Source organism: Artibeus jamaicensis, unplaced genomic scaffold (genome assembly GCF_021234435.1).
Source record: "Artibeus jamaicensis isolate MK-2021 breed Jamaican fruit bat unplaced genomic scaffold, CSHL_Jam_final contig_2170, whole genome shotgun sequence".
NCBI classification, from domain to species: domain Eukaryota; kingdom Metazoa; phylum Chordata; class Mammalia; order Chiroptera; family Phyllostomidae; genus Artibeus; species Artibeus jamaicensis.
The window spans coordinates 165,101-192,705 of record NW_026521445.1 but is presented as its reverse complement, the minus strand read 5'-3'; the positions used below and the strand labels follow the sequence as shown (position 1 = coordinate 192,705).

Here is a 27,605-nt window from a genome sequence, read left to right as displayed (position 1 = left end):
TGTTGTAGGACCCAGCCCTGGGTTTTTCCTAAGTTTTTCGATTTCTCTTTCTTTTTTTCCTTTCATTCCCCACTTCCTCCCTGGCCCAACTTCTTGTCTGCAGGAAGGTACCGCTTTACCCTTGGTTCTCAAACTTCAGCAGGTGTCAGAATTACCGGGGGCGAGGGGAGGGGACTGTGGAAATACAGAGTAGTGGGCCCTGCTCCCAGAGTTTCTAACTGGGGTCGCATGTGGTGGGGACAGGAGGGAGCTGAAATTTTGCATTTCTAACCGGTTCTTAGGTCATGCTTGAGAAGAACTCTTGCTGTTTGTACCAGAAGGTGTGCAAAGCCACGACACCTAGAACTCCACCTGCTGGGATGTTAAGTGGGGAAGGTTCCAGCTCACAGATGTCTCCAGTCACCAGGAAAATGGTCCATTTACCCCAAGGTGTTTCTGGGCGGCCCTAAACCACTGAGAATAAGAAGAAGCCGACGAAAAGAAGGAGCAGAAAGTCCTTCCAGACTGGACATCCCCTTGCAGCTGAGCAGCCAGGCGAGGGCGGGAAGAAGGCCCGGGGCCAGCCCACAGCTCCTTGGAGGGCGCGGACCTGGAGGAGGCGTCCCAGAAGGCGGCGCTTCTCGGAGGAAGTTGGTCCTTTAACTGCAGAGCCCGCTACCCGTCGCTTCAGCCTGCAGACGCGAGCAGCGGGCACGCACGCACCGGAGCCGCCAGTGCCGCCTGGGGTGTGGGCCGGGCCGCCACCGCGCTCAGCACCCGCGCTCCCTGCAGCCATGGGCGCCTCGGCCTCCAGCCAGCTGGACGAGGGCAAGTGCGCCTACATCCGAGGTACGCCTCCCGGGGGGACCTTGGGACGGAAGGGCCGCCCAGGCACTGGCCCCAGAGGGGACGTCCTGAGCAGGTGCCCGCAGCGCATCCCGGCCTCCACGCCCCGCTCTCTACCTGCCGGAGCGCGGGGGGTCCCCGGGTTCCACCCAGGGCGGGTGCAGCTGGACGGTGCGCCCCGGGTCGGGTGGGGCTGGGGATGTTCGGGGGAAGCGCCCCGGGAGGGCTAGGGGAGACAGGTGCAGGCTGCAGGGTGGGGCAAGACCTCCTTCCCTCCTCTGTCCCCGCCTGGGGCTCGTCCCCCCAACTGCCGACCCACCCAGGCCAGAAACACCTGGCTTTCCTGTCTCTGGACCTTCGCGGTTCTCAGCTCTTTCTGAACGTGCCTCAGAACACCGCAGGGGGTACCCCTCGCTTCTGGAGATTTCCCTGGGGATTCCTGACCTATCAGCAGAATTTCCCTCCTGGTCTTTCTGGTCTGGTTTTGTAAAAACCCCCTAGCCTTGGCCACAACTTCACTTGAACTTCAAAGTGTCACCTGGGGGGATGATTTCATCAGAGGCAGAAAGGACAATGTCATCATGCTCCCAGGTTGTAGGATCCCCTTCCCTTCCTGGAGAAGGGGGGAAGCAAAAGGGGAACACGAACCTATTTTGTAACTGTTGCAAAAGTCATAGATGGGAAGAAACTCATTTTGAGAAACTTTCAGAGACGTGGTGATTCAGAAAAGTGTGAGGCAGAAGAAAAAAAAAAAACCAAACTGAACTGAAACTGCAGGAAATCATGACTGTCTACCTCCTGGGTGCCTTTGGCCTCCCCTTCTCCCCTCCACATAGCCTTGCCCACCACCACCTGACACTCGGTTGTCTTGTGAAGTTAGTGTTTCTCTGGCTCTCCAAATACCTTCTAAATTGGCCATGAAACCCTCATTCTGTAAAGAAATGGCTGCATTCTTCCTGATACCTCTTTCTGGCCCCTGAACCTTCTGCTAAGAAGAAGGTGTTTATTTAGTGTTCTTATAATCGATATTTGTTTTTAGCCACCATAACACCTAAACCCACTTGGAAAGTCAGGGCACTTCAGTGCTGTATAGTGGATTCTGTGGATTCCTGCTGAGTGTTTTCGGTACTTGAAGGTCATCCACATCCCATATGGTCAGGGGATAAAACTTGGTCAACAGTCCCTTTGCTATTGTTTATTTAAAATGGGGAAAAGATGGACGACCTGTTTATATTAGCAAAAGAGCATAAAGTAAGCAGGCCTTGGTCTTACATGTTTGGCCACAGCCTTGTGGTACAGGACACTGAAATAATGTATGTACAGAACATGTGAGAAGGGGCTTGCATTGAGCTATTAGCAAAGCATGTTTCTGGCACTTATTTTATAAGACTTTTTAACTCACCACAAAGCCCAGAAACACCGGAAGTTGGAGCGTGTCCATCTATAGTAATCAATCGAAGTCGGCAATGAGCGAGTTAACTAGCTTGAGAAGACTTCATGGTCCTGACTGTCCTGGATGTGAACATCGTACTCGTGATAAGAGAATGCGTTATCTCCTTATTATTGAAATTAGGTTATTATATGCACAGAAGGATGAGCTAGCTAGCACCCAGGAAGGACTTATAAGACATTCACCAAATTCTCTAGTTTTGCTCAATTTTATCTCCTCATTCCGGGTTTGGGAGGGCACTTTCAAGGGATGTAGGGACAGAGGGAAGAGTTAATGAGAAAATGAGACATTGCCTCATTTGAGCGCACAAGTCTTGCCAAAGAAGAAAAGTGTGTTGGAAAAATGCATGGGGTTATGAATTGTTAGTGGATGAGCAAATAAAGGTCATGGGACTATGATTTCCTGATGGCTTTGAAGCCCCAGAAATCCCAGGGAGGGGGAATGAGGCAAACCATAACCCTACCTTCACCTTTTTGCTCATCCTTTAACCCATAAATTTCTCAAACTGAGATTCAATTGTAAGCAGAATGATTGAAAGTATGATAGTGAAGTTTAAATACAATTTTACGACCCGTTCTTCATAAAGTAGCTGCCAGTGAAATAGTTTAGATTTGAAAGCTCTTTTAGCTGGGACAATAACTTTCTTTCAAGCTTGATAGACTTGCTAACATATGGAGAGTAACTTGTCAGTGTATGAGTATTTGCAGTGAGTTTTGTTAACTTAATCTTGTATGTGCTAGAAGCAGCTGTCTGAATCAACATTTACTTTTCGATGAATCATTTGACAGCTGCCATTTGGTTTGTGTGCCTCGAAACTTTGTGTTAATAGGAATTGTTGTCACATGGATAGGTCAAGGGTTATCAGAAGCACTAGGGACTTACTTCATTTCTAAAGATGTTAGTTTTGCAAATTATTTCGACACTCATGTCTCTTGCAACAAAATAAAGTTTCAGGAATGTTCCTAGAAGACTTCAGTAATTTCCCTTGATAAGATGTTTTTATCAATGAATGACAGAGACCAGTCTGTGATCACATGGGCACTGTCATCTGTTAGCTTTCGGTGAGGACCTGAATATGTCCTTTAGTGAGAAAGAAAGCTCAGGGGCCAATTTAGGACACTTTTCTCTCTCTCTTTCTTTTCAAAGATTTTGTCTATTTTTAGAGAGGGAGAAAAACACCAATGTGTGGTTGCCTGTCACGTGCCCCCAACTGGGGACCTGGCCCACAACCCAGGCATGTGCCCTGACTGGGAATCAAACCAGCAACTCTTTGATTTGCAGGCCGGTGCTCAATCTACTGAGCCACACCAGCCAGGGCACTTTTCTCTTTTTATGCCTTTGTCCTTTTTTTTTCAAACCTTTGGTATGCCTGAAAGTCAACCATAGCTTCAAAAATACAATGCGTTCCTGTTTAAACAATTTTTTCTCTTTTAAAAATGACCATTGAATTTTAATTCAATGGGTGGGGGCTGGTGGACACTTGTAGCCCTAGTAGCAACAAATAGCAGTTAGGAAAACTCTTCTTTTCCTGACTTACTCATAGTCAGTCACTCGTATCCTATAAAGAGCCCATTGGCTCCCTCTGAAATGCCCATCAGTGATCTGACGCTTTAAAGTGAGAAATGAGTTTCTGCTTAAAAACAGCATATATTTCTCTCTGAGGAATTGTATCAGGTTTATACGGTAAGGGTTAATTTAGGTGACTGTACAAGAAACTTATGCAGGTAACAGTGTCTAATGTGAAGTCTCCATAGATGAGGTAAGTGAAAGGCGGGAGAGCTGTACCTGTTCACAGGCTTCTCAGTTTGGATGTGTAGTCCCCGTCCACACACTGGCTTATTCTTCTGTCCTGGTTTGTTGGTAGGAGGTGGGCGGAAGACCTGATCTGATTTATCTGGATAATTGTGATAAGGTGATCTCAGAGCTCAATTTATCTGGCTAGCAACGGTTGTGGGAAGTGGGTAAAGATTATACCATTGTTATTTATCTCAGTTCCTAATTTGTAGAAATGAGTGGATTCTCCTAAGAAATGGGATCTTGCTGCCCTCCAGGTGGGAGGAGCCAGGATAGGCAAAAGGAGAGGATCCAGTATAAACAATGCACAAAGATGTATCGATCCCAGTATATTTTGATTTAAAAAATGCCTTCAAGTGTGCCAAACTACTAATGAATCTAGTAGAAATTTAACACTATGAAAATGATTGAAGATTGAGAATTTCTAGTGGCAGTAATTACTTTCTACCACCTTTCGTTCTTGTGACTGGAAACCAAGACTTTGGAAACATAGTGTGAATCGAGAATTTCTGAGATTCAACTGAAATAAAGACACAAAACTGAGACAGTTCAACATTTTGCCCTGTAGTTTTGGACGAAACAGTGGCCTTTCTTGGGTCCCCATTCATGCTTTGCTGAATCACGATCTGCTCTTGATGAAATGCTTCTTTTCGCTGTGAGCATTGGCTGCAAGAAGACCACACCCCCAAGGCTCCTTTAGGAGCCTTTAGGGGCAGTAAAGTCTTAACATAACAGTAGTGATTTTCCTGTTGGGACCCTGAAGTTGACTTTTGCTGTGGACTTCTGAACTGATTGTAGGTTCACTCCGTTGTAACCTTTGGGAAGGTCTGAACTGGGTTCCCAGGTAGAAACTGCAAGGGCAGGAGCTCAATTTGTAACATCGTTTCTACTATGGCTAAAATGAATGCTCCGTGAAAGTTTGAGAAAATACTCCCTGTGAATTGTGGTGGTGAATTTTTAATCTCCTAAAAGGAAATTTTAATTTTTTCATCAGTGAAGCTAGGCAATACCATTTAAAGAAAAAAGGCACGCTGAGCAATTTGCATTGTGAAATGTGAAATGGAGAGAAGGTAAAAGAATAATGGAAAGGAAGACAAAGGAATAAAAGAGTATAATCAATCTGTTACAATCTATTTAAGCCACTTTAGTAACGTTTAGGAATGGAGGGCTAGAATTCTAACAGTTGCAAACTAAAATACATACACACACACCACTGCGATCACCATCACCACCAAACAAAACTCCAAATGCAATACAGATTTTCTCCTTGGAAACTGAAAATCCATTTTAGAAAGAGACCAGCAAGTTGCTGCCAACAATAAAATGCAAGCCAGCTTATAAAAGTGCCTATTATTTTTTTTGGTACTACATGTTTTTTTCTCACTTAGAGGAGAGAGAGAAAGGTTTAGGGATGTGAAAGCAATTAATTCAGACATCGCAAGGACTAGGACCCAAAGTTTATGTTTTTGTTCTTGATGTTGTTTGGGTGTTGATGTCTGCAGGATTAGAATAAATTAATAGTTTTTACTAGGAGCCCTGCAGTGATTTAGAAAAAGTCCGTAGCCTGAAGCAATTTTGGAAAAAGAGTAAATGTCTCTCTGCCAAATCATGTGGATTTTTTCCTCCATTTTTTTTCAAATAAAATATAGGTTTGGAAAACCACATGATACGAATGCTGAGCTTAGTGAATCATTTTAAGGCGAGTATCCTTCACCATCACCCAGGTCAAGAAAGGGAAAGGACTTCACTAGTCATGGCAGACGCTTTCACCCAGGAACTCCGTTCCCAATCCTAGACCTTTTTGTCTCTTCTGAAATAACTGCTGTCTTCAGTTCTCTCTTGCTGCGCCCCCCACACCAAGCTTCCTCAAAAGATCATTCCTCTTACAACAACTACTTCTTTGCCCACAATTCTGCTACCTGTCCCGTCCCGGGTCCAACTGGGCAGGTTTACACTTTGTACTTCCGGTGGGCGTTCATTCCTGTGGCTGCTTTGTGCTGGCGGATTGGCTGGTGGCTGGCCTCAACTCGGAGGGCTTTCTGTCCCCCCTGGTCTGGGCGGCCTTTCTACCTGTCTCTCCAGTAGGATACCGGACTTTTAAAATGATAGGTCAGGGTTTGCCAGAGTGCAAAAGTTTCTAGAAGCTGCCAGGGTTCTTATGTTCTAAGCCTGGAATGGCTCAGCATTACTTGCTACATTCTATTGCTAAATCAAGTCTGAGGCCAGCCCCAATGCGAGGGGAGGGGGACTCTGCAAAGTCAAAGATACCACGAGTTAAGGCTCCTGGGAGGTGGCCACGGTAGCAGACCACCATACCACTCACTCATCCTAAATTTTACAGGAATGGCATCCTTCTGTTTTCTTATGGTTTTATCACCCCGCAATGCATCTTTAAGCACTGTAGTGTAGCCTCGCCCATTGAAAAAAATATGTTTTAACTTTCTTTTAATTTACAGTTTCCCCCTCCATCTCTGTCTTTTACTTGCAAAGTGTCTGTTGAAGGATCTGGGCCATTTGGCAGTCAGGGTTTTCCACAGTCTGGAATTTGCTAGCGATGCAAATGCCACATATTTCTCTTGTATTTTCTTCAAATTGACAGCGTGACAGTGAGACTTGATCAGACCGGTGGTTCATAGTTTTGTGAAGACTACACGTGGTGTTGTGTTCTCCGCCTGGGGGCACATGGCATCTGGTTGTCCTTTTTTGTGGTGTTAGCAACCGTTGAAGTTCATTGCCAGGACCCAACACTTTACTTGGGGGAAGGGTTAAATTATGGTGCTATTCTAATTATGTCATTTCATTTTCATTTGCTAGCTAGAATAATTTTATAGAGTGCTACTTTCCTTCACTATATTTGGTTCCTATGTATTATAGGTTACATAGGAAAGGCAGGATTAAAACTTCATCCTTTCCTTTTATTTACCAGTTTTCCAGGAAATTTATTGCTTTCCTGTCATCTTCTGAAGGCGATCAATTAACTTAAAAAGTATCATTATGAATTCATGAATGCCACTGTAATTCTTATCCTCACTGAAGCTCAAATTGTCCATCAGCAATGGAAAACTTATCAAGTTGGCTTCTGAGTCCTTTTGAAATAAGCCCAACAGTAGTCGGTAGCTTCCTTGCTATCTGGTAGGTCAGGGTGTATTCAAGGCTCATCTTGTTTGTTTCCTATCCTATCTCTACAAAGGAGAAATAGTATTTTAAGGTGACTCTTTCTCTCAGTGGGAAATACTATTTTTAGATGACAATTTGGGCCTCAGAAGGCTCATTGCCATGACTGGGTTGGCCATCGTTTCAGGATCTTTCTTGTGGACAGAACTAGGAAAAAATGTATATTTCCTACATTACATTTACACTTCATTTTTCTTGGTTCTCAAAGCACAGAATGAAAGAATTACATGCCCCCAAATTCTCATTTGCTTTAACCCACCTAATACATACAAGAGCATCAGGCAACGACATGAATACTACCACCATCAGTTATGATTGTAGAAAACTGTCAAACTGTTTTAAGAAGGAGTTACAAAATTTTGTATATGCTGTCTCCGTTCTCTGCCGATTTTGTTTTTATGATTTTACTATGTCAGAGAATGTAACCATCATATTACATGTCTTCCCTTCCCTACTCTGTTTTAGAAAGTAAGTATTTTTTAATGCCTCAGTCCTGATGATGCTGTCTCTCTGATGTTCAAAGCCCAGGGTCCAGTAGATTCCTTGAGAAGAGCTCATGGGAACATAAAAAAGTAGGAAGACGGGCTAATTTGGCGGCACAGGGTTATTGCCAAAGGTCAGCTTATTTTTAATCTTTGTACCCTCTGTCGGCTGGCTTCCCTCGTGGTTGAAAGATGACTCGAAGCGTCACATTCTTAGGTAAAACAGCATCTCAGAGGCTGGCAAGAGGACTAGCTTTCCTTTGAGTCTCTTCGTGAGAGCCCGCCGTTCCCAGATGCCTCACTTAGCGGACTCCCGCTGATCAGAACTGGGTCACGCATGCCTCCCAGCTAATGTCACTGGCAAGAGTGTGGAAATACCATGATTTGGTTAGATGGATCCAGATTCACCCCAGGGCTGGGGCCAGGGGTGGCCTTTTCTGAAGCAGTTGGCTGTATGGAGTATCATGGATACCTGAGCAAAATCAGGCTGAGTTAGCAAGGAAAAAGCGTGAATGGCTATAAGGCAGGTAACCAGCATTACAGGTTTTAATAAGTGTCACGCAGGGAATAAAAAGGGTGCTGAGACAGGAAGCTAATGGTAATGATAGAGCTAGAAGAAGGGATGTACTTAGCACAGGGTGCTGAGGAAGACAGTAAATGACTGTTCACGTGAAGAACCAGGGGAAGAGCATTGTGAGTACAGAGAACAGCATATAGGAGGGAAAGGAGGGGTTGAAACTTGAAGGAACCAAAGAAAGGGTGGTGCGGACTCAGTGTAGGGGCATCATGAGCAAGAGAGAGAGGGGTTTGATGGGAGGGGATCCCCATAGCACTGTTCCCAAGAGACACGTGATATGATATGTTCACTTGTTAAATTTTTATTCTCCGCCCACCACCGCTAGCAATATAAGCTCCATCAAATCGTGATTCATTGCTGTTTGTTCTCAACAAATAGATCACTGCATGGCGCATGGTTCATTCCCAATAAATATCTGATGAATACATGAATGAGAGGAAAAAATTTTAAAGTATAATGAATATTCTAAAATATAAGAGAAGTATTGAGTTTATAGAACAAGTTCAGGATACAGTGAAGAAATAATAATAATAGAATAAGAAATAGCCCAGGTGAATATTTTACAAAATGATGAATATTTTATAAAACCCGAGTGTTGCTTTGGAAAATAAAGTTGAGGGAATCTTGCACAAAACAGAAGAAAAAAACCAAAAGATGGAAAATAGAAGAGGCAATATTAAAAGCAATTAAAGGATCGATCTAAATATTTTAATATCTGACTCACAGAAGTCCCAGAAAATAGAGAACATAGAAAATTAAAGGGACAAAATTAACATAGAAATAATACAAAACTTTTTTCTAGAACAACAGATTGTGTGTGCCTGGATTTATAGAGCCAAACAATTCCTGGCACTCATCCAGAGCTGAGAACAGTCCATGTTCCCATCATCCAAAATAGAAAGACCTTGTAATACACAGGACATTGTATAGAGTCCTCAGTAGTAGTGAGCAGAAATTAGCCCTTGACTTCAAGGCTGCTGTGGACCCACTCTCATTTAAAAAAAAAATGTAAAAACAAACTTCAGCAAGACCAAACTGATCCTAAATACCTTAACTGCATGCCTGAATGAAGTCCAACATTCTTTATAGGAACACAACAACATACACATCCAGCAACATAACATTCACAATATCCAGCATCCAATCAACAGTTACCAGGCACATGAAGAAGCAGAAAACATCCTTAACTCTGAGGAAACATACCCACCTACAGAAACAGGAATCACAGACATGATGAAATGAGCAGACAAAGATGTGAAGACAGTTTTTAGAAATATGCTCCATATGCTAAAGGGAAAAACATGGACAGGATGAGGAGAGAAATGGAAGATATGAAAAATGATTCTTCTCTCCAGTCTTTGGGAAGGAACAATACGACGACTGTGCTTTTGCGGCCCGTCGGAACCACTGTTGGAGACTGTAGTGGCACTACCTGTCGCCCCCATTCTCAGTAGGTCTGGGAGAGAAGCAGGGCAGACCTGCATGTGGGGCTGCTGGCAGGTGCTGGTCCAGGGCTGGACCAATGAGCAGGGTCAACTCGGGAGGAAAACCGGGATGTTCTTCTGTCGGGGATGTACCGACAAAAGGGCATTGCCGATAACGGGCACGTGCCATTACCTTCAGGAATCCCACAGGATGGGTGTTCATTTCTGCCGTTAGCTCAAAAGGATTCAGAGGTTTTCCCCAATTTCAACTGAATGCATTTGTTTTAAAAAATTATTTCCTATGTAAGTTATGCTGAATGAGTTAGACAGATGTGACTGAATAATTGCCTGAGCAAAATGGACACAGGCCAGGAGTTAGATTAAGATAAATTCTATGAGCAACAATGGAAAAATGCGTAATAGCTGCAGTATAAACACCTAAAATGGTTTCATCGGAGAGGGTTATGTTAGTAACATTTATTAAAAGGTACTGTTTAAGCTTAAAGTAAATAAGAATTTTATAGCATGGCGAAGATCTAAGAGTGTGACTGAATGTCAATTCTTGTTTTTTATCTTGATCTTTTTATTTATTAAAATTTTCTTTTCAATTGCAGTTTATATTCCATATTATTCTGATTTCATTTCAGGTGTACAGAATAGTGGTTAGATAGTCACATACTTACAAATGTTCCCCCTGGTATTTCTAGGACCCAATTGGCACCAGACAGAGCTATTACAATATTATCAACTGTATTTCTTATGCTGTACTTTATATAGGATGTTAGGTTTTCATGAAAAATGATAACTCCTAGTCTGTGGCATAATGATAATAATGAGAGTAAATGCTAGTATTTATCGAACACTTATGAAGTGCCAGGAAGTAACTATCTCAGAGAAAAGTTAACAGGATATCGAATATTCTTTTGGAAATAACCAGAGCTTGTCCACGTAACTTTTTCTTTCAAGGAAAGTAATGTCGACTTGATAGGATTTGAACAGTGATGTATTTTCTTTATGAGCCAAACCAGTAACTTATCCCTGAATATAAACTGAGACATTTACTAAACTCTTACTTCTATATCTTACTTTTAAATAATTGCACTATTGTTTGAAGTGAATAGTTTCAGTGGGTGAGATTATAAATAGCTTAATCCAGAAATTAAAATTTGTCTAAACATTAGCAAAACATAACATGGAATTTACGAATAGTTGCAAGCAGGTCTACTACGTTACTTTAAAACTTGAAGTAAAATGGTCGCTTTAGGTACCTTCTTCATTATAGAAGAAAATATTTATGTTTGTGAAGAAAGCCACAGAAGACTCATAAGTGAAGCTTTCAAACTCGAAAAACAGGAGTAACAATAATGTCCTGAGGCCTTGCCGAATCCGAAGCTGGATTCTCTATAGATATCACAATCTGTCGAAGGGCTGTCTTCCATTTCTTAAATGTAAAACGAGGACAAGCAGTAATGCCCAGTGAGATGGAAAGAGCTGAAGGTAATACAGAAATGAAGGTAATACAATTCGCTGGTCTCCCAATCCCACTACTAGGCTAATAAATTTGTTTTTACTATCAGAAAGGGTACCCGGCCTTCCCGGAATGAATAATTGGCTTTCAGAGGCTGCCAAATAATACCTAACTCACACATTTGTTCTGCATGCAGACTAATTACTGTTTCAGCGTGTTTAAACACAATGCCTCGACAGAAGCAATGGCATTATAATTTGTTGGGACACTCTAGGATTGTAATTAGTACTAATTAGATTCCTTTCAACAGCTTGTTGCATTTACAAATGACTGCATCGAAGGTATTTTGCTTTATTTATTCATTATGGAAGAGATGGGCACAATTGTTTAAACAGGAGTCTTGAAACAATTATTCTCAAGATTCTACCACATCCCTCCCCTCAAATCAGGCAAGGGCAGCCACAATACAGCTTTCTAGGCCAGGTCATGGGCAGGGGGCGTGGGGGGGCGGGTAGAGCAGCCCCCTAGGTGTGCCAGGAATGCACTCACACCGGCTGGTGAGCACTGAACCTGGGCGTCCCTTCCTGACTCAGAGTTTAGGGACGTGGTACTGGGAGCCTGTGATCAGCCTTGCCAGGTCTTTTTGTTTTGTTTTGATCTGTTTTGTTTTGTCTTGAGACCCAGCTTACCAGCACCACACTGCTAGTGATGCCTCTCTCCTCAGGGCATGGAATCCAGTTGCTGTCAGAAGCGGTTGCTGGCGGCCAGAAGCCAGATTTCCGTTGTAGCTTGCACTGGGCTGAGTGCCGAATCGAACACTCCCCAGATCTCGGGAGCTGGCCGTGATAGTGATTTATATCTCACTCATTACACACTGCAGTGTGATTCTCCGTGGGACGGAGACGGGGTGGGGTCACCCAGGGCCCCAGACCCCTTCTGTCTAGTGCGTCTCGTGCCACGGACCACTGGGCAGTCTGGTGAACCTCATGGTCCCTTCTCAGAACGTCATTTTCAAAAGAAAAAGAAACGTATGTGCCAAAGAAACCAATTTTATGACAACGCAGTTATCAGAATATTTAAAAATCTGTAGTGTAATATTGTATGTGCTTCTCCACGCATCCAAGGACAAGGTGGAGATGACTGCGGTGCCTACTGATGACGGAGCCACAAGTCCTGCCGCACTCTGCTGCGGTTTGGCGCCTGTGTGCAATACTGACGGAAAAGCTGAATTGGAGTTGGCAGTTAATACAAATAACTGTTATTTCCCTCCATTCAACTTCTGGATCCCCTGAACTCTATCCACAGATCCCATAAGGGGTCCACAGACTCCAGAAGCCCTGGCCTAGCGGCTCCATCATTCTTAGGGTCACGAAGACCTTACCTGGACACCCTGCATATGCCTGTAGATAAGAGGAGGGACACTTTAGGTGTGAACATTTTATGGACCAGGCCTGAAGTTCATTTCCATTCCACTTCGAGCTTTCTTCTGTCTCTGTTTGGCCATTTCCATCAAAAGTCCTCTCCCTTTGTTAATTACCTCTTCCCTTACATTCCCTCAACATGTTGACCCTAGTAGTCAATGAACAGTCTTTCTACTTTAAGTGCATTCTCACTTTGAAGGTGGGCTCTTTCTTTACTTTATGTTCTGGTAAGAAATGTTAAGGCCCTGGAAACCTGAGCTGCCTATATAAGTAGTAATTAGACACATATAACCACCGAACTCTTGAAATGTGGCCAGTTCAAATTAGGATACAATGCAAGTGAAAAAATACACACAGGGCTTTTAAATCTTGGTATAGAGGAAAGAGTGTAAAATGCCTCATTAATGTTATTAAATAGCAATTACATAGCGAAGTGGTACTATTTTGGTTCTATTGGATTAAACTATACTAAAATCAACTTAGAATGTACTACAGACATTTTAAAATTACACTTGAGGCTCACTTCTGGGGCTCACATGGTATTTTAGACTGTTGTTTCTTGACGAAGTTTTGTAGAGGATTCAGGAAGCCGCAGGGACTTGAGAGACGAGCATCCAACCCAATCTCTTCACTGTAACCTGAGTGACTGAGTGAGCCACCTCTGTCCAGACAGCCAGTCGTGGCAGAGACAGGACTGGAACCTGGGTCTCCACACCCAGGTACGGAGCTCTTTTCACAGCCTGTGCTATTTCAGCCAAGCTATACCAAACCAGCAATCTCCAAGCTTTATGTTTCCAGTGCAAATGGAATATACTTTAATTTTGAGTTATATATAAAAATCCTGAAAATGCCAAGTCTTTTTTGAAGCTTATGCATTATATTATTTAGCCCTACATTGAACACTTAGGTATAGTGCCCTGCTGGTACTCAAGAATTGCATGCACAGTTGCGCGGACAGGCTGGCGTGCACTTGACTCTCTGATGAAGCCCTGAGTCCATCTGCCTTGGTGGCAGGTCTGCGTTTCCCTCGGTTGGATGTTTAAGCTCAGAAAGAAACCCTAAACTTCTCTTATCTCTTTGTGATTTTGTCTGAAAGGGATGGAAACATGTGGCACCCTGGCACTTAACATGACCACCCCTTTCTCCCAGCCAGGACCTGGTAGGGTAAATAGCTTAGTTTTCTCTATTTTCTCTTCTTGGCTCCCACTCTGGACTCTGTAGCCAACTCTAAGAGGATGTCTGGAATTTTCAGTGATCTTTCAGTCCCAGGCTATTCCTTCCCATGGGGTTTTCCTCCCTCCAACTCACTCTCCTTCTGTGAGGCACCAATTTTCACAGAACTGCATTTGGGCCTGCAGTGTATATTTAAATGATACTTACGATAAGAGCTCAGATTTTTAAAAGCCCTGCTTTAAATGATATATTGCCACTGTTTCCCCTTGTAGGACTTTTTAATACTGTAAGTGATTTTGAACCCTATGCTTTGCTCTTGAACTTGAAATAACATAGTACCTTACTCAGACTCTTTGGAAAAGATCATATGTCGTCTGCATTCTGGGATGTTCCGTTTTCTCTGTCCTGGCGTTTCTCTGCGTTTTCAGGGGTCTATAGAATTCTAAGTTCTGAGAGGAGCTGTAGGAATGCCTTCTGACCCATGATGATGTTAGTGGCCGACTTTCCAACATGTTTGGTGTTTGGTACTTCCTTCTCCAATATTATAAGAGAGAGTCTGGAGGCACACCACAACTACTTTGCTTATTTCAGATCATCACAGCCGTTGGCTTTGATGGATGCCAGAGAAAGAGAGTACAAGCTCTTGGTGTTTCGATATGGTTTTTTATGAAAATACAGAGTGCCATGAGAGGAGTTGCTAGCCAAACTCAGCATTTCTCCAGAGAGAGTTTTCATCTTTCCATTGTCCGTCAAAAGGAGAAATACATACATATGATGATCTTTCAAAATGATACTTATGATATGTCTGTCCCATTTTCAGAAATGTGGACAAGCTAAAAAGCCTAATGAAACATTCATCATAAATGTTAAATGTGCAGCTTTCTTGATTCATCAGACTACTGGCCTTGCAGGCACACCCCCAAGTTCAGGGACACCAGTACCAGTTGCTAGCTAGCCCTACAACCTTTTGGAGTTCTCGAATCTCCTCTAACCTTGGTTTCTGCCACTGCAACATGGGTTTCCCAGTACTGCCTGGAGCTGGGACTGAGCTGATACACATTTTCTATAATTGATGGAGGTAAGACTCTATAGTACACTCCAGATTCATTAGAAAGCGTGGACTTTGGGACAATGGCATGAAATTTGGTACAGAAGCAGCTGTTTGAAGCCTGGTTCTAATACTTACCATGTGACTTTGGGCTTGTCTTTGGGCCTCAGTTTTTTTTGTTGTTTTTTTTTTTTAGTGGAAAGGTTGTTTAATTGATTAAGACTCTCCAAAGAATCTTACCGGTAATGAGCATATAGAACTTCATGGAACACATCCATTTCTAATGGCGAGACATTCATTTCCTACCTTTCATTCTAGTCATCAGATAGAATGTGCCATTCTGTGGATTGAAATGAACAGAACAGACTAAACTGCTCTTGAGGGACTTCATTATGGAGGTGGTAATGGGGAGAAAGAAGGAAACAAATAATTAGATGGTATGTGGTAATAAAGTTACGAAGATACATAAGGACAGGGAAGAGGAAAGAGTGTAGTGAGAACTACCACTTCAGACAGGGTCAGGGAATTCCTCTCTAACATCTGAATGAAGTGCCAGAGTGGGATATGGGATATTGGGGGGAGGTGCACCCTGGGAAGAGGAAGTAAGAAGTTCAAAGGCTCTGAATTTGGAAAGGGGCTTGTCTTATCTCAGGAATAGCAGTCTTGCTGTTCTGGGGAGGCGCACGCCACGTGTGCTGATAAAGATGGCAGGGAGGTAGGTGGGGCCGTATCACAGAGGGGCTGGCAGGCCATTGTGTAGACTTGGGCTGGAGAAATCGTGGGGAGTTCTGGGCACAGGAATGGCACCATCTGACTTCTCAGACTGCTGTGTAGAGAACAGGCTGTAAGAGGGTCAAGGGAGGAAACAGGAGGCCAGTTCGGAAGCTAGAGCTGTAATCCTGGTCCAGGGTGGCCAGGGCTGGGGGGTCCCTGGAGGTGGCGAGAAGTGGTTGGGTTATCAGTGTATTCTGGAGGCAGAGCTAACAGGTCTCTGGGGTAGGAGGAAGTTGGTGGCTTCAACACAACTCCAAGGTTTCTGATGAGAGCAATGGGAAGGGTGGGCTTGCCACTCATTGAAAGAGTGAGAGCTGGGAGTGGGGGTGGGCATGCAAATGAGGACTTCAGTCTCAGCCATGCTAAGGTGGGTATCCAAGCAGAGATATCAGATAGGCAGATGGCATAACAATAATAACAAAAATAATAGTAACGATGATGATAACTGTTTTTTGTTAAGCGAGGTCTTTAATCACTTTGCCAGGCACTATGTTGGAAACTTTATATGCGTTACCTCATTTAAATCCTCACAATGACTCTCTGAAATAGGTACAATTTTCAGGCTCACTTTGCAGATGGCAAGTGAGGCCCAGGAAGGTTAAGTCTATGGTCAAGGCTGCACATGGAATCTTGAATGGATGACATTCTCCTCGATGCCAGTCCTGGCCTTATGTACCACATCACTATGCAGCCACAAGAGGCAGAGACTGGACTCAGAACAACTGAGCCGACTTCCTCTTTTCCAAAGGAGTTGGCTGAATGGCTCTATGTTAATCGTTTTGACCTCTTTGTGTCTTAATTCTTTTCGGCACCTTGAAGGTTGTTGAATTCTGGTCAGGAGCATCATTTATTATTTAAGAGCAGAAAGATGCTGATGACATAGCATTTACAACATATTTTACTTCTGAGGAATGCAAATGATTTTTACTGCCAAATACTATAATTTCAGGAGAGCAGTAAGAACTGTCATCTGATGAAATTATTGTTTTCAAAGGAAATAAGCTTGGATGCTGATCTATGTCCATTATCATCCTCTTTTATAGCTGCATTAGGCATTGGGCCATGAATTTTCATTTCCAGCCTGTCCTAGTCTGAAACCGGCTTCTTATTTGTGATGCTATGAGCAAGTGAAAATTTTCCCTCTGTATATCATGATAGCCTTTAGATGGAGCAGAAGTATAATCATGATGTTCTCATTTGCATAGGCATCTCCCTGACAGGTCATCAGATATCTTTATTGTTCTTGGGTACATTTCATGGGCTGCTGAAGGCATGCATAAACATCCCCAGCAATTCATCTTCTTACCTAGTTTAATGGCCCCTGTTACATATCAGCAGAATGATGGAGTGGAAAGGCAGTGTGTCCAGGGCTTGCCTCCCTGAGAATATGGAGTGCATCGCAGGGGGGAATTGCTTACATTAGCTCTTTCTCATTATTCGGGTACCTTTTGCAAATTCCCCCGCATCAGGCTCCACATTCATGGATGGCCTAGGAGAAGCAAATTTGTGCACCTTCTCACCAACAGGCTCAGATTCCTTTTTCAGCGTCAAGTGAATTCAGGGGTGTCGAACTCATTTTTACTGGGGGCCCGTCAGCCTCACGGTTGCCTTCAAAAGGCCGAATGTAATTTTAGGACTGTATAAATGTAACTACTCCTTAATTAGGGGCAAGGAGCCGGTGCTGCCACTGAGTAGGAACAAGGTGCCGGGCCAAATAAAACAAGGTGGAGGGCCGGATTCGGCCCACGGGCCTTGTGTTTGCCACCTCTGTTTATAAGTGGTCAATCATGAGACCATCAACTTCTAAATTAAGGAAGTCTCCTCCGCACTAGTGAATGGGGCTAATACAGTCACTCTGGCTGGGGGTGGGTGGGCTCCTTACTTTATAACCCTTGATTTAAAAAATTGGTTTGGAGATAAAGCAGATAAAAAAATCATTATCTTGATCAAGTTGTTTTAAATCAACACTCCATTGAACGATCGCTTTATTGCTTCTTCCTTGGCCTCCACTCCACGATGATGATGACGATGGCGATAGTGGATGGGGATTTTCGCTGTCCACCTCATGGCACAGGAGCCTTATTTATGGCTGGTCTGTGGCAAAGCGGGGACCCCACCCCAGTGCTACATAATTTCCTATGAATATTATCATCCTCAATTTCCAGACAAGGCACTGAGACTTAAATTCCAGTTTGGGACTTGGCACTTCACTATGTGTGATTTATGCCCCTTAGCATTGCCCTAGCTCAGTGATGATAGTTCTTCTAAGAAAAGCCTTATCACAAGATTAATAACTGCTTTGTTTTGAAAGTGCAGTGTCTATGTCCTTGGGTCCCTTTTTTGTACAAGTCTGTACCCTGCTGCGGCACACTACGTCACAAACAATTCCCTTATCGCTACTTCACTGAATATTTTTCTAAAGCATAAGTTTTATTGGCTGTGGAGGACCCTAGCTTCCACGTAGCCTATAATTTACTTACCCATTCTCCTCTTGTTAGACATGAAGGTCATTTTCAGATTTTTATTATTATAAGTAAGATTTTGGTGAGCATTCTGCTGCATGAATATTTATGTGCCTCTGTGATTATTTCCTTAGAAGTGTTTCTTAGATGCCAAAGAGTGTGAACAATTTTAAAAATTATAGCTTTAAAATCAAAAGCACAAAAGAAGTGCAGTCTATCTATCAGTCACACTGAGTCTCTGAACCTCCTGAACACAGTAACTAATCTGAGCTCTTGGTAACAGAAAATTTGTCTTATTTTCCTACCCATTTTGTATTCCACGATCTGTCCTCAATACCGGTTTGACGAATGAATGAACACATCAATCAATAGATGCTTTGAACTGGAGTTAACGGAATCTCCACCTCTTTCCATGGAAATGTATCTGAATTAGCCCTGTCTCAATACCATGATTACCTATGGATCCCTCGGGAAAAAAATTCCATAAATGTATGCACTAATAATTATCGCACTTGACAATTCTTATTCCTAAGGATTTTTTCTCCTGGCTACATATTTTTGAATATCTTGATTGTGCTTAGCTGGGAGTCGTGGAATGACTAATTAATCTAAGAAATTTTTTTCATCCCCATTATTTTTCCACTTCATCACTCTTCAGGGTCATCACTCTATAAGCCTCATAGTTTAAGGAGATTTTATTAAAAGAGCAAACATCACTTGCTTGCCTCTCAGGAAGGGAATTTAAAGGAAGTTAAAGATCATCTTAGCTTGCATGCCCTTACCAAACCCTTGTGAGCGGTTTTCAATATCGTATGTCTATTGGGAAACTCATTATCTCCTAGCAGGGGTGTCCAACGGGCCGCACGTGGCCCAGGGTGTCTATGAATGTGGCCCAACACAAAATCGTAAATTTACTTAAAACATTACAAGATTTTTTTTGGTTTCCTTTAGTGTTTGTGTATTTAATGTGTGGCCTGAGATAAGTCTTCTTCTTCCGGTGTGGCCCACAGATGCCAAAAGGTGGACACCCCTATGCCTAGAGCCAGTCAGTCCACATTTGGACAGCTTATTTTGTGCGCAAACTGTGCCAGAACTGAACTCTTCTTAATTTCCGCCCCTGCTTCCTGTCTCGCACCCAGCTTCTGGCCCAGGCCTTCTGCCACGCCCTCTGGCTCAGTACCAGCCAGTTCTCCCTGTCTCTGGTCCCTGGTCAGCTCCCAGGCTCCTGCGCCTGTAGGAAAGGGGCTTGACCTGTGATTCTGGGATTCAAACCCAGGTCTGTCTGGTCAAAGCCAGATCTCGTTTTTATTGTGGTAAAATATAATAACATAATATTTATCATTTTGACGTTTTATAAGTGTATGGTTTGGTGGCATTGAAATATTCACAATCTTGTGCAATCATCACCATTATCTATATGCAAAATGTTTGTATAGTTTCCAATGTAAATGCATGTAGTATTAAAGAATAACCTTTCTTTTACTTTCTATGAATTGGTCTCTTCAGTTCATATGAGTGAAATGATAGGAGATATATGATTTATGCTTCTGTGTCTGAAGCTGGACTTCTTTTTACTGCAACACCCACCTTCACAGTATTGTTCTCCATCATTAATGCATTTTGCCTGCTTAGCTTCCTCAACTAGCTTGGTTCCAAAAACTGCCACACTTCTATGACGATCTCGAACGTTTTGCCTGAATGTCATTTCCTTGAAAAGAAAGCAAGGCAGGAGACACAGTGCATTCCTTTGTCTTAAACTCTGAGCTCCTCTGTGGTCATTTTCTCCGTTCCGTTCTGTTGTCCCAGAGTTGCCTTTATGAAAAGACGGAGAATGGAGATTATTGTTCCCCGCACTCCCCAGTAGCAATCAGTCTGGTTTTGATCCTGCTTTTTTTTTTTTTTAAAGAAATGACTCTATTTTTTTCTCCAATAGATTTGATTGTTGCTTTTAATACAAAACAGATACTATTTATGATCTTTTTTATTGTGAAATTTCAGATCATCCCATTCATAGCAGTTCTCTCATCTTTCCTGGTATTATTAGAATTAAGTTCAAAGGCCTGTAGTTGCAAAATCTGCATTTGTTTCTTCTTTTTATTTATTTGTTTTTTAAGAATCAGGTCTACATTTGTCTATTCAGCTCTCCCAGAACCTCTACTACTGATTGGCAACAGCTTAGCAATCTTACTTGTGAATTTTCTCAACACATAGGGTTGTAGTTATTTTACAGTGTCCTGATGCTCACTTTAAAGCTCTTTATCAATTTTGGACTTTCTTTTTCTCTTACCATACTTAGCCTTCTATTTTAAGTACAAAAATTATTTTTAAAATATTTTATTTATTTATTTTTAGAAAGAAGGGAAGGGAGGGAGAGACGGAGAGAAACATCAATGTGTGGTTGCCTCTCACACGCCCCCTACTGGGGACCTGGCCTACAACCCAGGCATGTGCCCTGACTGGGAATTGAACTGGCGACCTGTTGGTTCACAGACTGGCACTCAATCCACTGAGCCACACCAGCCAGAGCCAAAACTCATTTGTTTTTAATTTATTGATTTCAGAGAGAGAGAGGAAGAAGGAGAAAGAGAGGGAGAGAGAGAGAAACAGCAATCTGTTGTTCCACTCATCCACGCACTCATTCGTTGATTCTTTGTACGATCCCTGACCAGGAATCAAACTGCAACCTTAGCATGAACCGCAGCTTGCTGTATCAAGACAATGCTCCAACTAACTGAGCTACCAGACCAGGGCTAAAAATCATTCTTCGTGGAAGAGAAGAGAAGGATAAAAATAATACTGGAGCTGTTTTTCTTTCTCTCTGTTATTCCACCAGCATCATGTCATGGGTACCATACATCTCATTTATCACTTCCTGGCATTCCTTTTGTTTCTAACGTAACTAACAGACACTCTTTGTTGTGCTTAAAAATTGTAGGCCTCCATCTATCTGTCACTGTTTTTGGAGAGCCTGCAATCCCTTACATTTTTTTCTTGGGGAATGCCCTTTTCTAATTTTTATTTAATGCTGGCCTGTTGAAATTAGAGGTCAAGATAAAACTATGTACAGGAACCCCTGTCATTGTCCCTTGGCGGAATTACAATATGTGACTGTGCAGACAGAATCACTGACTATGTGGACAGATGGGCACCACTCAACCCTCTGTCAGAGTCCGTTGCTGCAGAGACATGGTCCTGTTTCTGCTAAGCCTCCTGAATTCCACCTCCCGCAAGCTCAGGTTTTACCATCACAGTTTTGACCACCCCCTACCTGGCTATCAAAATCACCAAGATATGAGCATTTTACCTGTTGCTGTTGGAATGAAGTTTGACAATGAATAAAAGAGACAAGTTAGCATATTATAAAGAAGATCCTATGTCCTGAATATTTTAACTTAAACCATATTAATGAAACAAATTTATTCATTCCCAGTCATTTGACATATGGCGAAGATCTTTTAAAAATTAATTAGAGTTCCCCATTGTCATTTTTGTATTATCTCTAATTTTCAGTTTTTATTTCAAGTTGAGTGAGTCTTGTTTTAAAAAATCTGATCACAGCATTCAAGCACATCTATACTTTTTGTGGTTTTTCAAATGATGTTCCCTGTTGAGTTGTCTATACCCGATTTAGCAATTCTTTTTAGAACTCTTTATCAAAAACCTTCCAAAACATTTAACTTAGTTAACAACAGTTCTTTTCTTCTTGTATTAATAGTCAGTTTGTATAATATTAAATTTAAATTACTTATCCACAATAATTGCAACGGGATGAATAGGTTTGGAAGGAAGTGAGACAGATAGGCCCACAGCTTGGAGGTGAAGCAGAGATAGTAGAGAGTAGTCTATTGAACTTGAGCCCCAGGTCCCTGTGCATCAGCAAGTTCAATTTCCAGAGTGAAAAGCCTTGGGTAAGCCTTGGGAGGATGGCTAAGAGGGCTCTGTCATACGCTTCCATGACATCATTGCTTTCACCCAAAGTTTGTTATTTCATTTCACTAGCTGCTTAGAATTAGATCCAAGTAGGAGTTCCCTTGGTTACTGCCTCTCTATACAGAGAAATAAAGTTACAGCGCAGGCAGTAATTTGTGAGACATCCTGCTTTTAGTTTAGGGTCTCCAATTGAACATCTGGGTCATTGACATTTCCCATCCCAAGTGTTTTGCGCCTCTGTGCCAACATTGTAAACTTAATCAGGAACACATCATCCATTTCTTCCATTGGGCCATGCAGTCTGTTAAGGTCAGTTTCATCTACAACATGATATCTTTTCCTCTCATCAAGTCCTTATTCGAATGCCTCTTCATCATCCTTACTATCCAGGTTCACGAATTTTTCACACAGATGATGAGGGACATTTCTTTACCTCCCTTCCTGACAGGTATCTCTTTGGAATACTACCAATTCCCAGCAATTATTATGCGATTGTATTTCCCATCTTTTCTCAAGTTACCATGCTTTGTGCTGGTTCCACAGAACCTTGAGGCCCTTGGGAATATCATTTTGGGAACTTTCCCCAGTTGTTTTGTTACAGGAGTATTATGGTTCTTCTTAACTAGTATTATGGCTCTTCCTTAACTAGTCTTCTTGGTTTCCCTGTGACATGACTGCAGAGGACATGAAACCATAACTGGTTTCCTGGTTTTACATGCACATTACTTTTCCTTTCCTTCCATATTTAATTTAAAGACCAACTAGTCATCTTCACGACTTTCTCCCCTGTCGTCATGAGATGTATGGCAACCCTACCCAAATCCATCATTACAGTACTTTAAGGCGCCAAACAGCAAATGACATCCTATTCGTCAGTCACCTCTTCTTGGTCAGCTGTTCACTGCCTCAGTATTTACACTTTTCCAAAGTCCTAACCATTGACAGGAACAGGCATCAGAACCCCACTTGTGTTCCTGGGTTTTGTAGTCTCTAGCCTGTGACTTCTTTGGTGCGAATGATGCTCTTTGTGTGTTCTAGTGATGTGATCTGTTCCCATGAAGATGCAAGGACTGAATCATGGGTTAGTGGGGCCTAGAATATTCCCGTAGGCTGTTATATTCCAGAACTAGGCCCGGGAAGATGGACAGCAAGTATGACTGACCAAATCTTATCTGCACAGAGCCCTTCACACTCCCTGCTAGGAGTGGTGACCGTTACCCATCCTTTTCTTCCCAGGGCTGTAGCAGGTTCCTTTATTCCAGTGGTACCTGAATGTTCTGCATCTGACTGCTGAGGCTCCACATACGCGAAGACAGCAAGTGGTAGTGTCCACAGAGGTAACTCTGTAGCAATGGCTGGACCGAGAGGCAGGGATAACAGTAGTACATGAGTTTTTCACTTTTTTTAGGGGGGGAAATTATCTTACTCACTCTACCTCTGATTTGGTCATAAGCTTCAAATCCCGAGCTTTCTTTCCCTTCTCTGGGTCATGTTCTTTCATAGTGAACTATATACCCTTTTATATCACCCACTGTGTCTAGGAGAGTGTGCTAGAGAGTTTAGCACTAAGTAAAGATTTAAGGTTAATTCACATCAAAGCAAAGGTTTGGGAAGTCACTTTTTAACAGTAGTTTGCAGTTTGCTGAGTTATTGGCTTTGACTCGCTACACTGCATTTCCTTAGCAAGCTGCAAATAGGCAGCAAGAGATGTGGTCAACTTATAAATAGTCTGGTTGTTGTTTGTCACTCAGTAAGAACATGTGCTGGCTTTATAACTAAGTCAGATACAAGCTCTTTATTGTATCTGCTAGTAAAATAGAAATTTCTCTCCAAGAAATGGCATCAATGCATCGGTATAGTAAAGTTGCTGTGACTGTGGACCTATTGATTCCGAAGAGTCATCATTTTAAAAATTGAATTTGAAGTCTGAACAAAAACGTGAAATAATTTTAGATGTAATTTCCTCGACTGTCTCAGGACAAGCCCATTGGTTTTTCATTCGTGGGCCAATGCGGATGTTCCACAGAACTCAGCTCATTCTTGTCTAACTTTCTAACAGAATCTTGCTTTTGCAAGCCTCAGAAGGATGCTTCATAGACATCTAAACCAAGATCTTTCCATTTGGGGTCAGGGAATCTGAAGTGGCAGAATGTTGTGGTTTTATGTATTTTTCTGGTATCCAAAACTATCAGCATAGTCTTAAAGGGGCCTATGATGCAAAAAAAACCAAACCATTTTGCTAGATATCATAGATTATGAGAAAATGTATCCCTTTCCAACATATGCAAAACACTTAGGTTCACATTTTCATTGATGTTCTTATCTTTGTACATTTCCTTTTCCTGTTCTGGGTTGAGGATTTTTCTGAAACATCACTGATTTTCAAATCACCTGGAGGTATTTGACGTGACAAGTCACAGGGGCCGGTTTTCTTGTTTGTGCCCGCAGATGAGAGTGAGAGACTGTGCCCACCAGTCACAACCGCGGTGCTGAGTCAGGCAGTTACTCAGAGTTGTCAGTAGACAGTGTCCCAGAGAAACAAACGTCGTGAGTCTTTCAAAGATGGCAGTTCTGACAAATGCACAGTGAGCATCCAGGGGCCCATAAAGAAGGGAGAGAGTATCGCTACATTTTTTCGGAGGATAAAAAAACTCATGAAACTCAGTTATTTTTTAAATGTTATTTCTTTTTTATTGTTTTTTGATTACTGTTGTCCCCATTCCCACCCCATTACTCTCCCCTGCCCCCCGCACCCTCCACCTTCCACTTTCAACCCTCCCCCATTTTCTTCGTCCGTGGTCCTTTATACATGTCCCTTGACTTGACCCTTCCCCTAATTTGGTCAAATGTCAAAACTAATTTAGTATGTAGAGCCTGTCCCAGGATTCTTGGCCCTGACTGTTGCCCCTGACCATTATTCTGGATTCTGAAAGTGACCAGCACCCTGGTGGTCTTCTCTCTGAAAGGGCTTTGTCATCTGAGGGCTATAGTGTAGCTGTCAGTGACCTGGCCCTGGGGGACAGCACAGCCCAGCTATTGGGAAATGATTTCCTTTCTTTTTAAAGATGTTATTTATTTATTTTTAGAGAGAGGGGAAGGGACAGGGAAAGAGAGGGAGAGAAACATCAACGGTTGCCTCTTGTACTCACAACTTGTTAACATGGGGTAGCAGGCCAAAAGAATGTCCCCTAAAGGTATCAGGCCTTAATCCCTGGAACCTGTACATGTGACCTTATTTGAAAAAAGGCTATTTGCAGATGTGAGTAAGTTTCAGCATCTTGAGACAAGGTCCTTAAATGCAGCCATATGTATTCTTCTAAGAGAGATGGAGGGAGATCTCACACACATGGACACACACACACACGGGAACACACACACGCACACATAGACGGCGGTGTGAAGGCGGAGGCAGAGATGGCAGTGGCGTAGCTGCAAAGCAAGGATTGCCAGCAGCTGGAAGAGGCAAGGCTCGGGGACTCTCCTAGACCCTCTGGAGGGAGAGCGGGCCTGCCAGCAGGGGTGGACCGGCTGACACTTTGATTTCATCCTACTGATACTGATTTTAGACTTCTGGCCTCCAGACCTGGGAGAGAGTACATTGCTGTTATTTTTAGCTCGTGATCATTTGTTTCAGCAACCACAAGAAACTAAGGCACGCTGGGAGGTGACAAACTGGGAATGGGATGAATGTGAAGCCCCATCATAGTTCTGCGGGTGGCTCTTCATCCCTCTTCCCCCAGAAAGCTTTCTATTTTCACTTTCCAGGGGGTCAATCAAGAATGGAGATGGGGGGTGGGCTTGGATGGGAGAAATAGACAAAAAACTGAACTTGAAAAATAACTAAATAAAAAAAATTAATTAATTAAAAAAAAAGAATGGAGAGTTTCTACCTCTAGAGCTGTATTCCTGGAATTCAGGGGCTCTGCAGTAATTCTTTCCTGTCTCGGGGTCCTCTGATTCTGTACCCATCCCAGGTTGGGTGGGGCTTATGTGCCTGGAGTATGTAAGGCTTTCACTAGCTGGTGATGGAATCTGGGAACACAGCTGTATTTGGATGAGGTCAGGTACAAGTGGGCAGGCTCACATTACTAATTAGCTTAGCAAACGTGTAAACCTTTAAATAGGCTCAACTTCCCCCTGCCGTTGGGTCTGTCACAAGAATAGGTTTGATTAGATAATAGCTACGGTTCCTTCCAACTCTGAAATCCTGTCGTTCTCTCACTTGTCTGTATTTGCTTTCAACCACGAGCCTGGTAGCTTTTGGTCACGGTACAGCTTTATCCTCTGCTGTTGGACCCAAGCCTCTCAGCTAGTAAGTTCCTAGAGAAGGAGGATTCTTTTTCTTTCTGGATCTCAGGTCCTGGGCAAAGCTCAAAAAAATAACTTGATTCTTGACTCACTTGGCCCTCCTGGATTCAGAGGTTGGAAAGTACCCAGCGAGGCTTTCCTTGGACCCAGGTTCTTCCATTTCACTCGGTGTCTGGGAACAGAGCTTCATCAAGCCACTCTGAATTCTTGCACACTTGTTTCTCTTTTCTTCTCATGCATTTCTAGCTTGTTGTTTACCCTCGACTTCCCAGTCCCCATCAGGTCAACACAGGTCATTTCCCCTTTCTGGAACCGGCGATTTTCTCACATACATCCTGGCGCCCTTCGCAACTCTCACCCGCAGTTCCGACAAGGGGTCAGTATGTGCCCACGTCCCACAGTGTCACGTGGGTCAGCTGGTGCTCAAACCCTCATGTCCGAATTATCATGAGCCAGCCTTGCGCTCACCAGAATGCTCAGAACTCAACTTGCTTTCTATATACATTATGAGCACCTACTATAAGCCAGACATTTCATATAGTTAGTGTTCAAAGGACACATCAGGATTGTTTAAAATTCCATCCTAATAGAGAAGGTTAGATAACCACACACATGATAAGGTCAAGTGAGTGCTGCTGAAATATCGATGGAAATAAACCCAGTCTCGGCCCTTGCCTGGCTATGAAGGGGAACTGATGAGCGTAAGTTTTCCCATATGCCCAGTGGGTCGGTGGAAAGTCTGCCCAGTGAAGCCGTTGTGAGGATTAGATGATGTAAGTGTGTGTGAAAGGGCCTGGTATTATTCTTGGCATATAGCAGGAGGTCAGTAACAGGTTCTGAAATTGAAATAATAAAAGAGAGGAGGACTCAGAGGAGGGAGAGATCACAGTTCAGTGGATGAAAAAGACTTTGTGGAAGATGCAACTTTGAAGACAGGTCAGACAGACGGTTCCTCAGGAACCTTCCAAATGACCCCTTGAAAATCCTGATTGTTCTACACATAGACTGTGCTGAATCCGTGTTGAACAAGTGGACTTTGAAGGATGAATAGGATTCTGGAGGGTTGAACTGGACTTGGAGGAAGGGCATTCCAAGCCAAGAGCACAGCGGGCCGGGCAGGACAACAGTTTGCCTGGACTGGAGAGAAGGAGAAGTGAAAGTAAATGCATGCTGGAAATATTATGTGGGCACTGAAAGGGTTCCCGGTGTAAGACTTGGGGGTTTGTACTTAATTCACTCTTTCATGCATCGTTAAGGAAAAAGTGCAGCTAATTCTGTTTACGGATCATCTCACT

The 27,605-nt window shown here is 43.0% G+C and overlaps 1 protein-coding gene across 1 annotated transcript in view; it reads left to right on the top strand.

Moving 5' to 3' along the window:
• Positions 1-639: 639 nt before the first annotated feature.
• Positions 640-27,605, top strand: part of NIBAN1 (niban apoptosis regulator 1) — a 122,225-nt gene continuing 95,259 nt past the window's right edge. Inside the window, exon 1 of the mRNA XM_037145690.2 lies at positions 640-828. Coding sequence (XP_037001585.2) covers positions 774-828 — 55 coding nt within the window. The 5' untranslated portion in view covers positions 640-773. The remainder of the gene's footprint in view (positions 829-27,605) is intronic.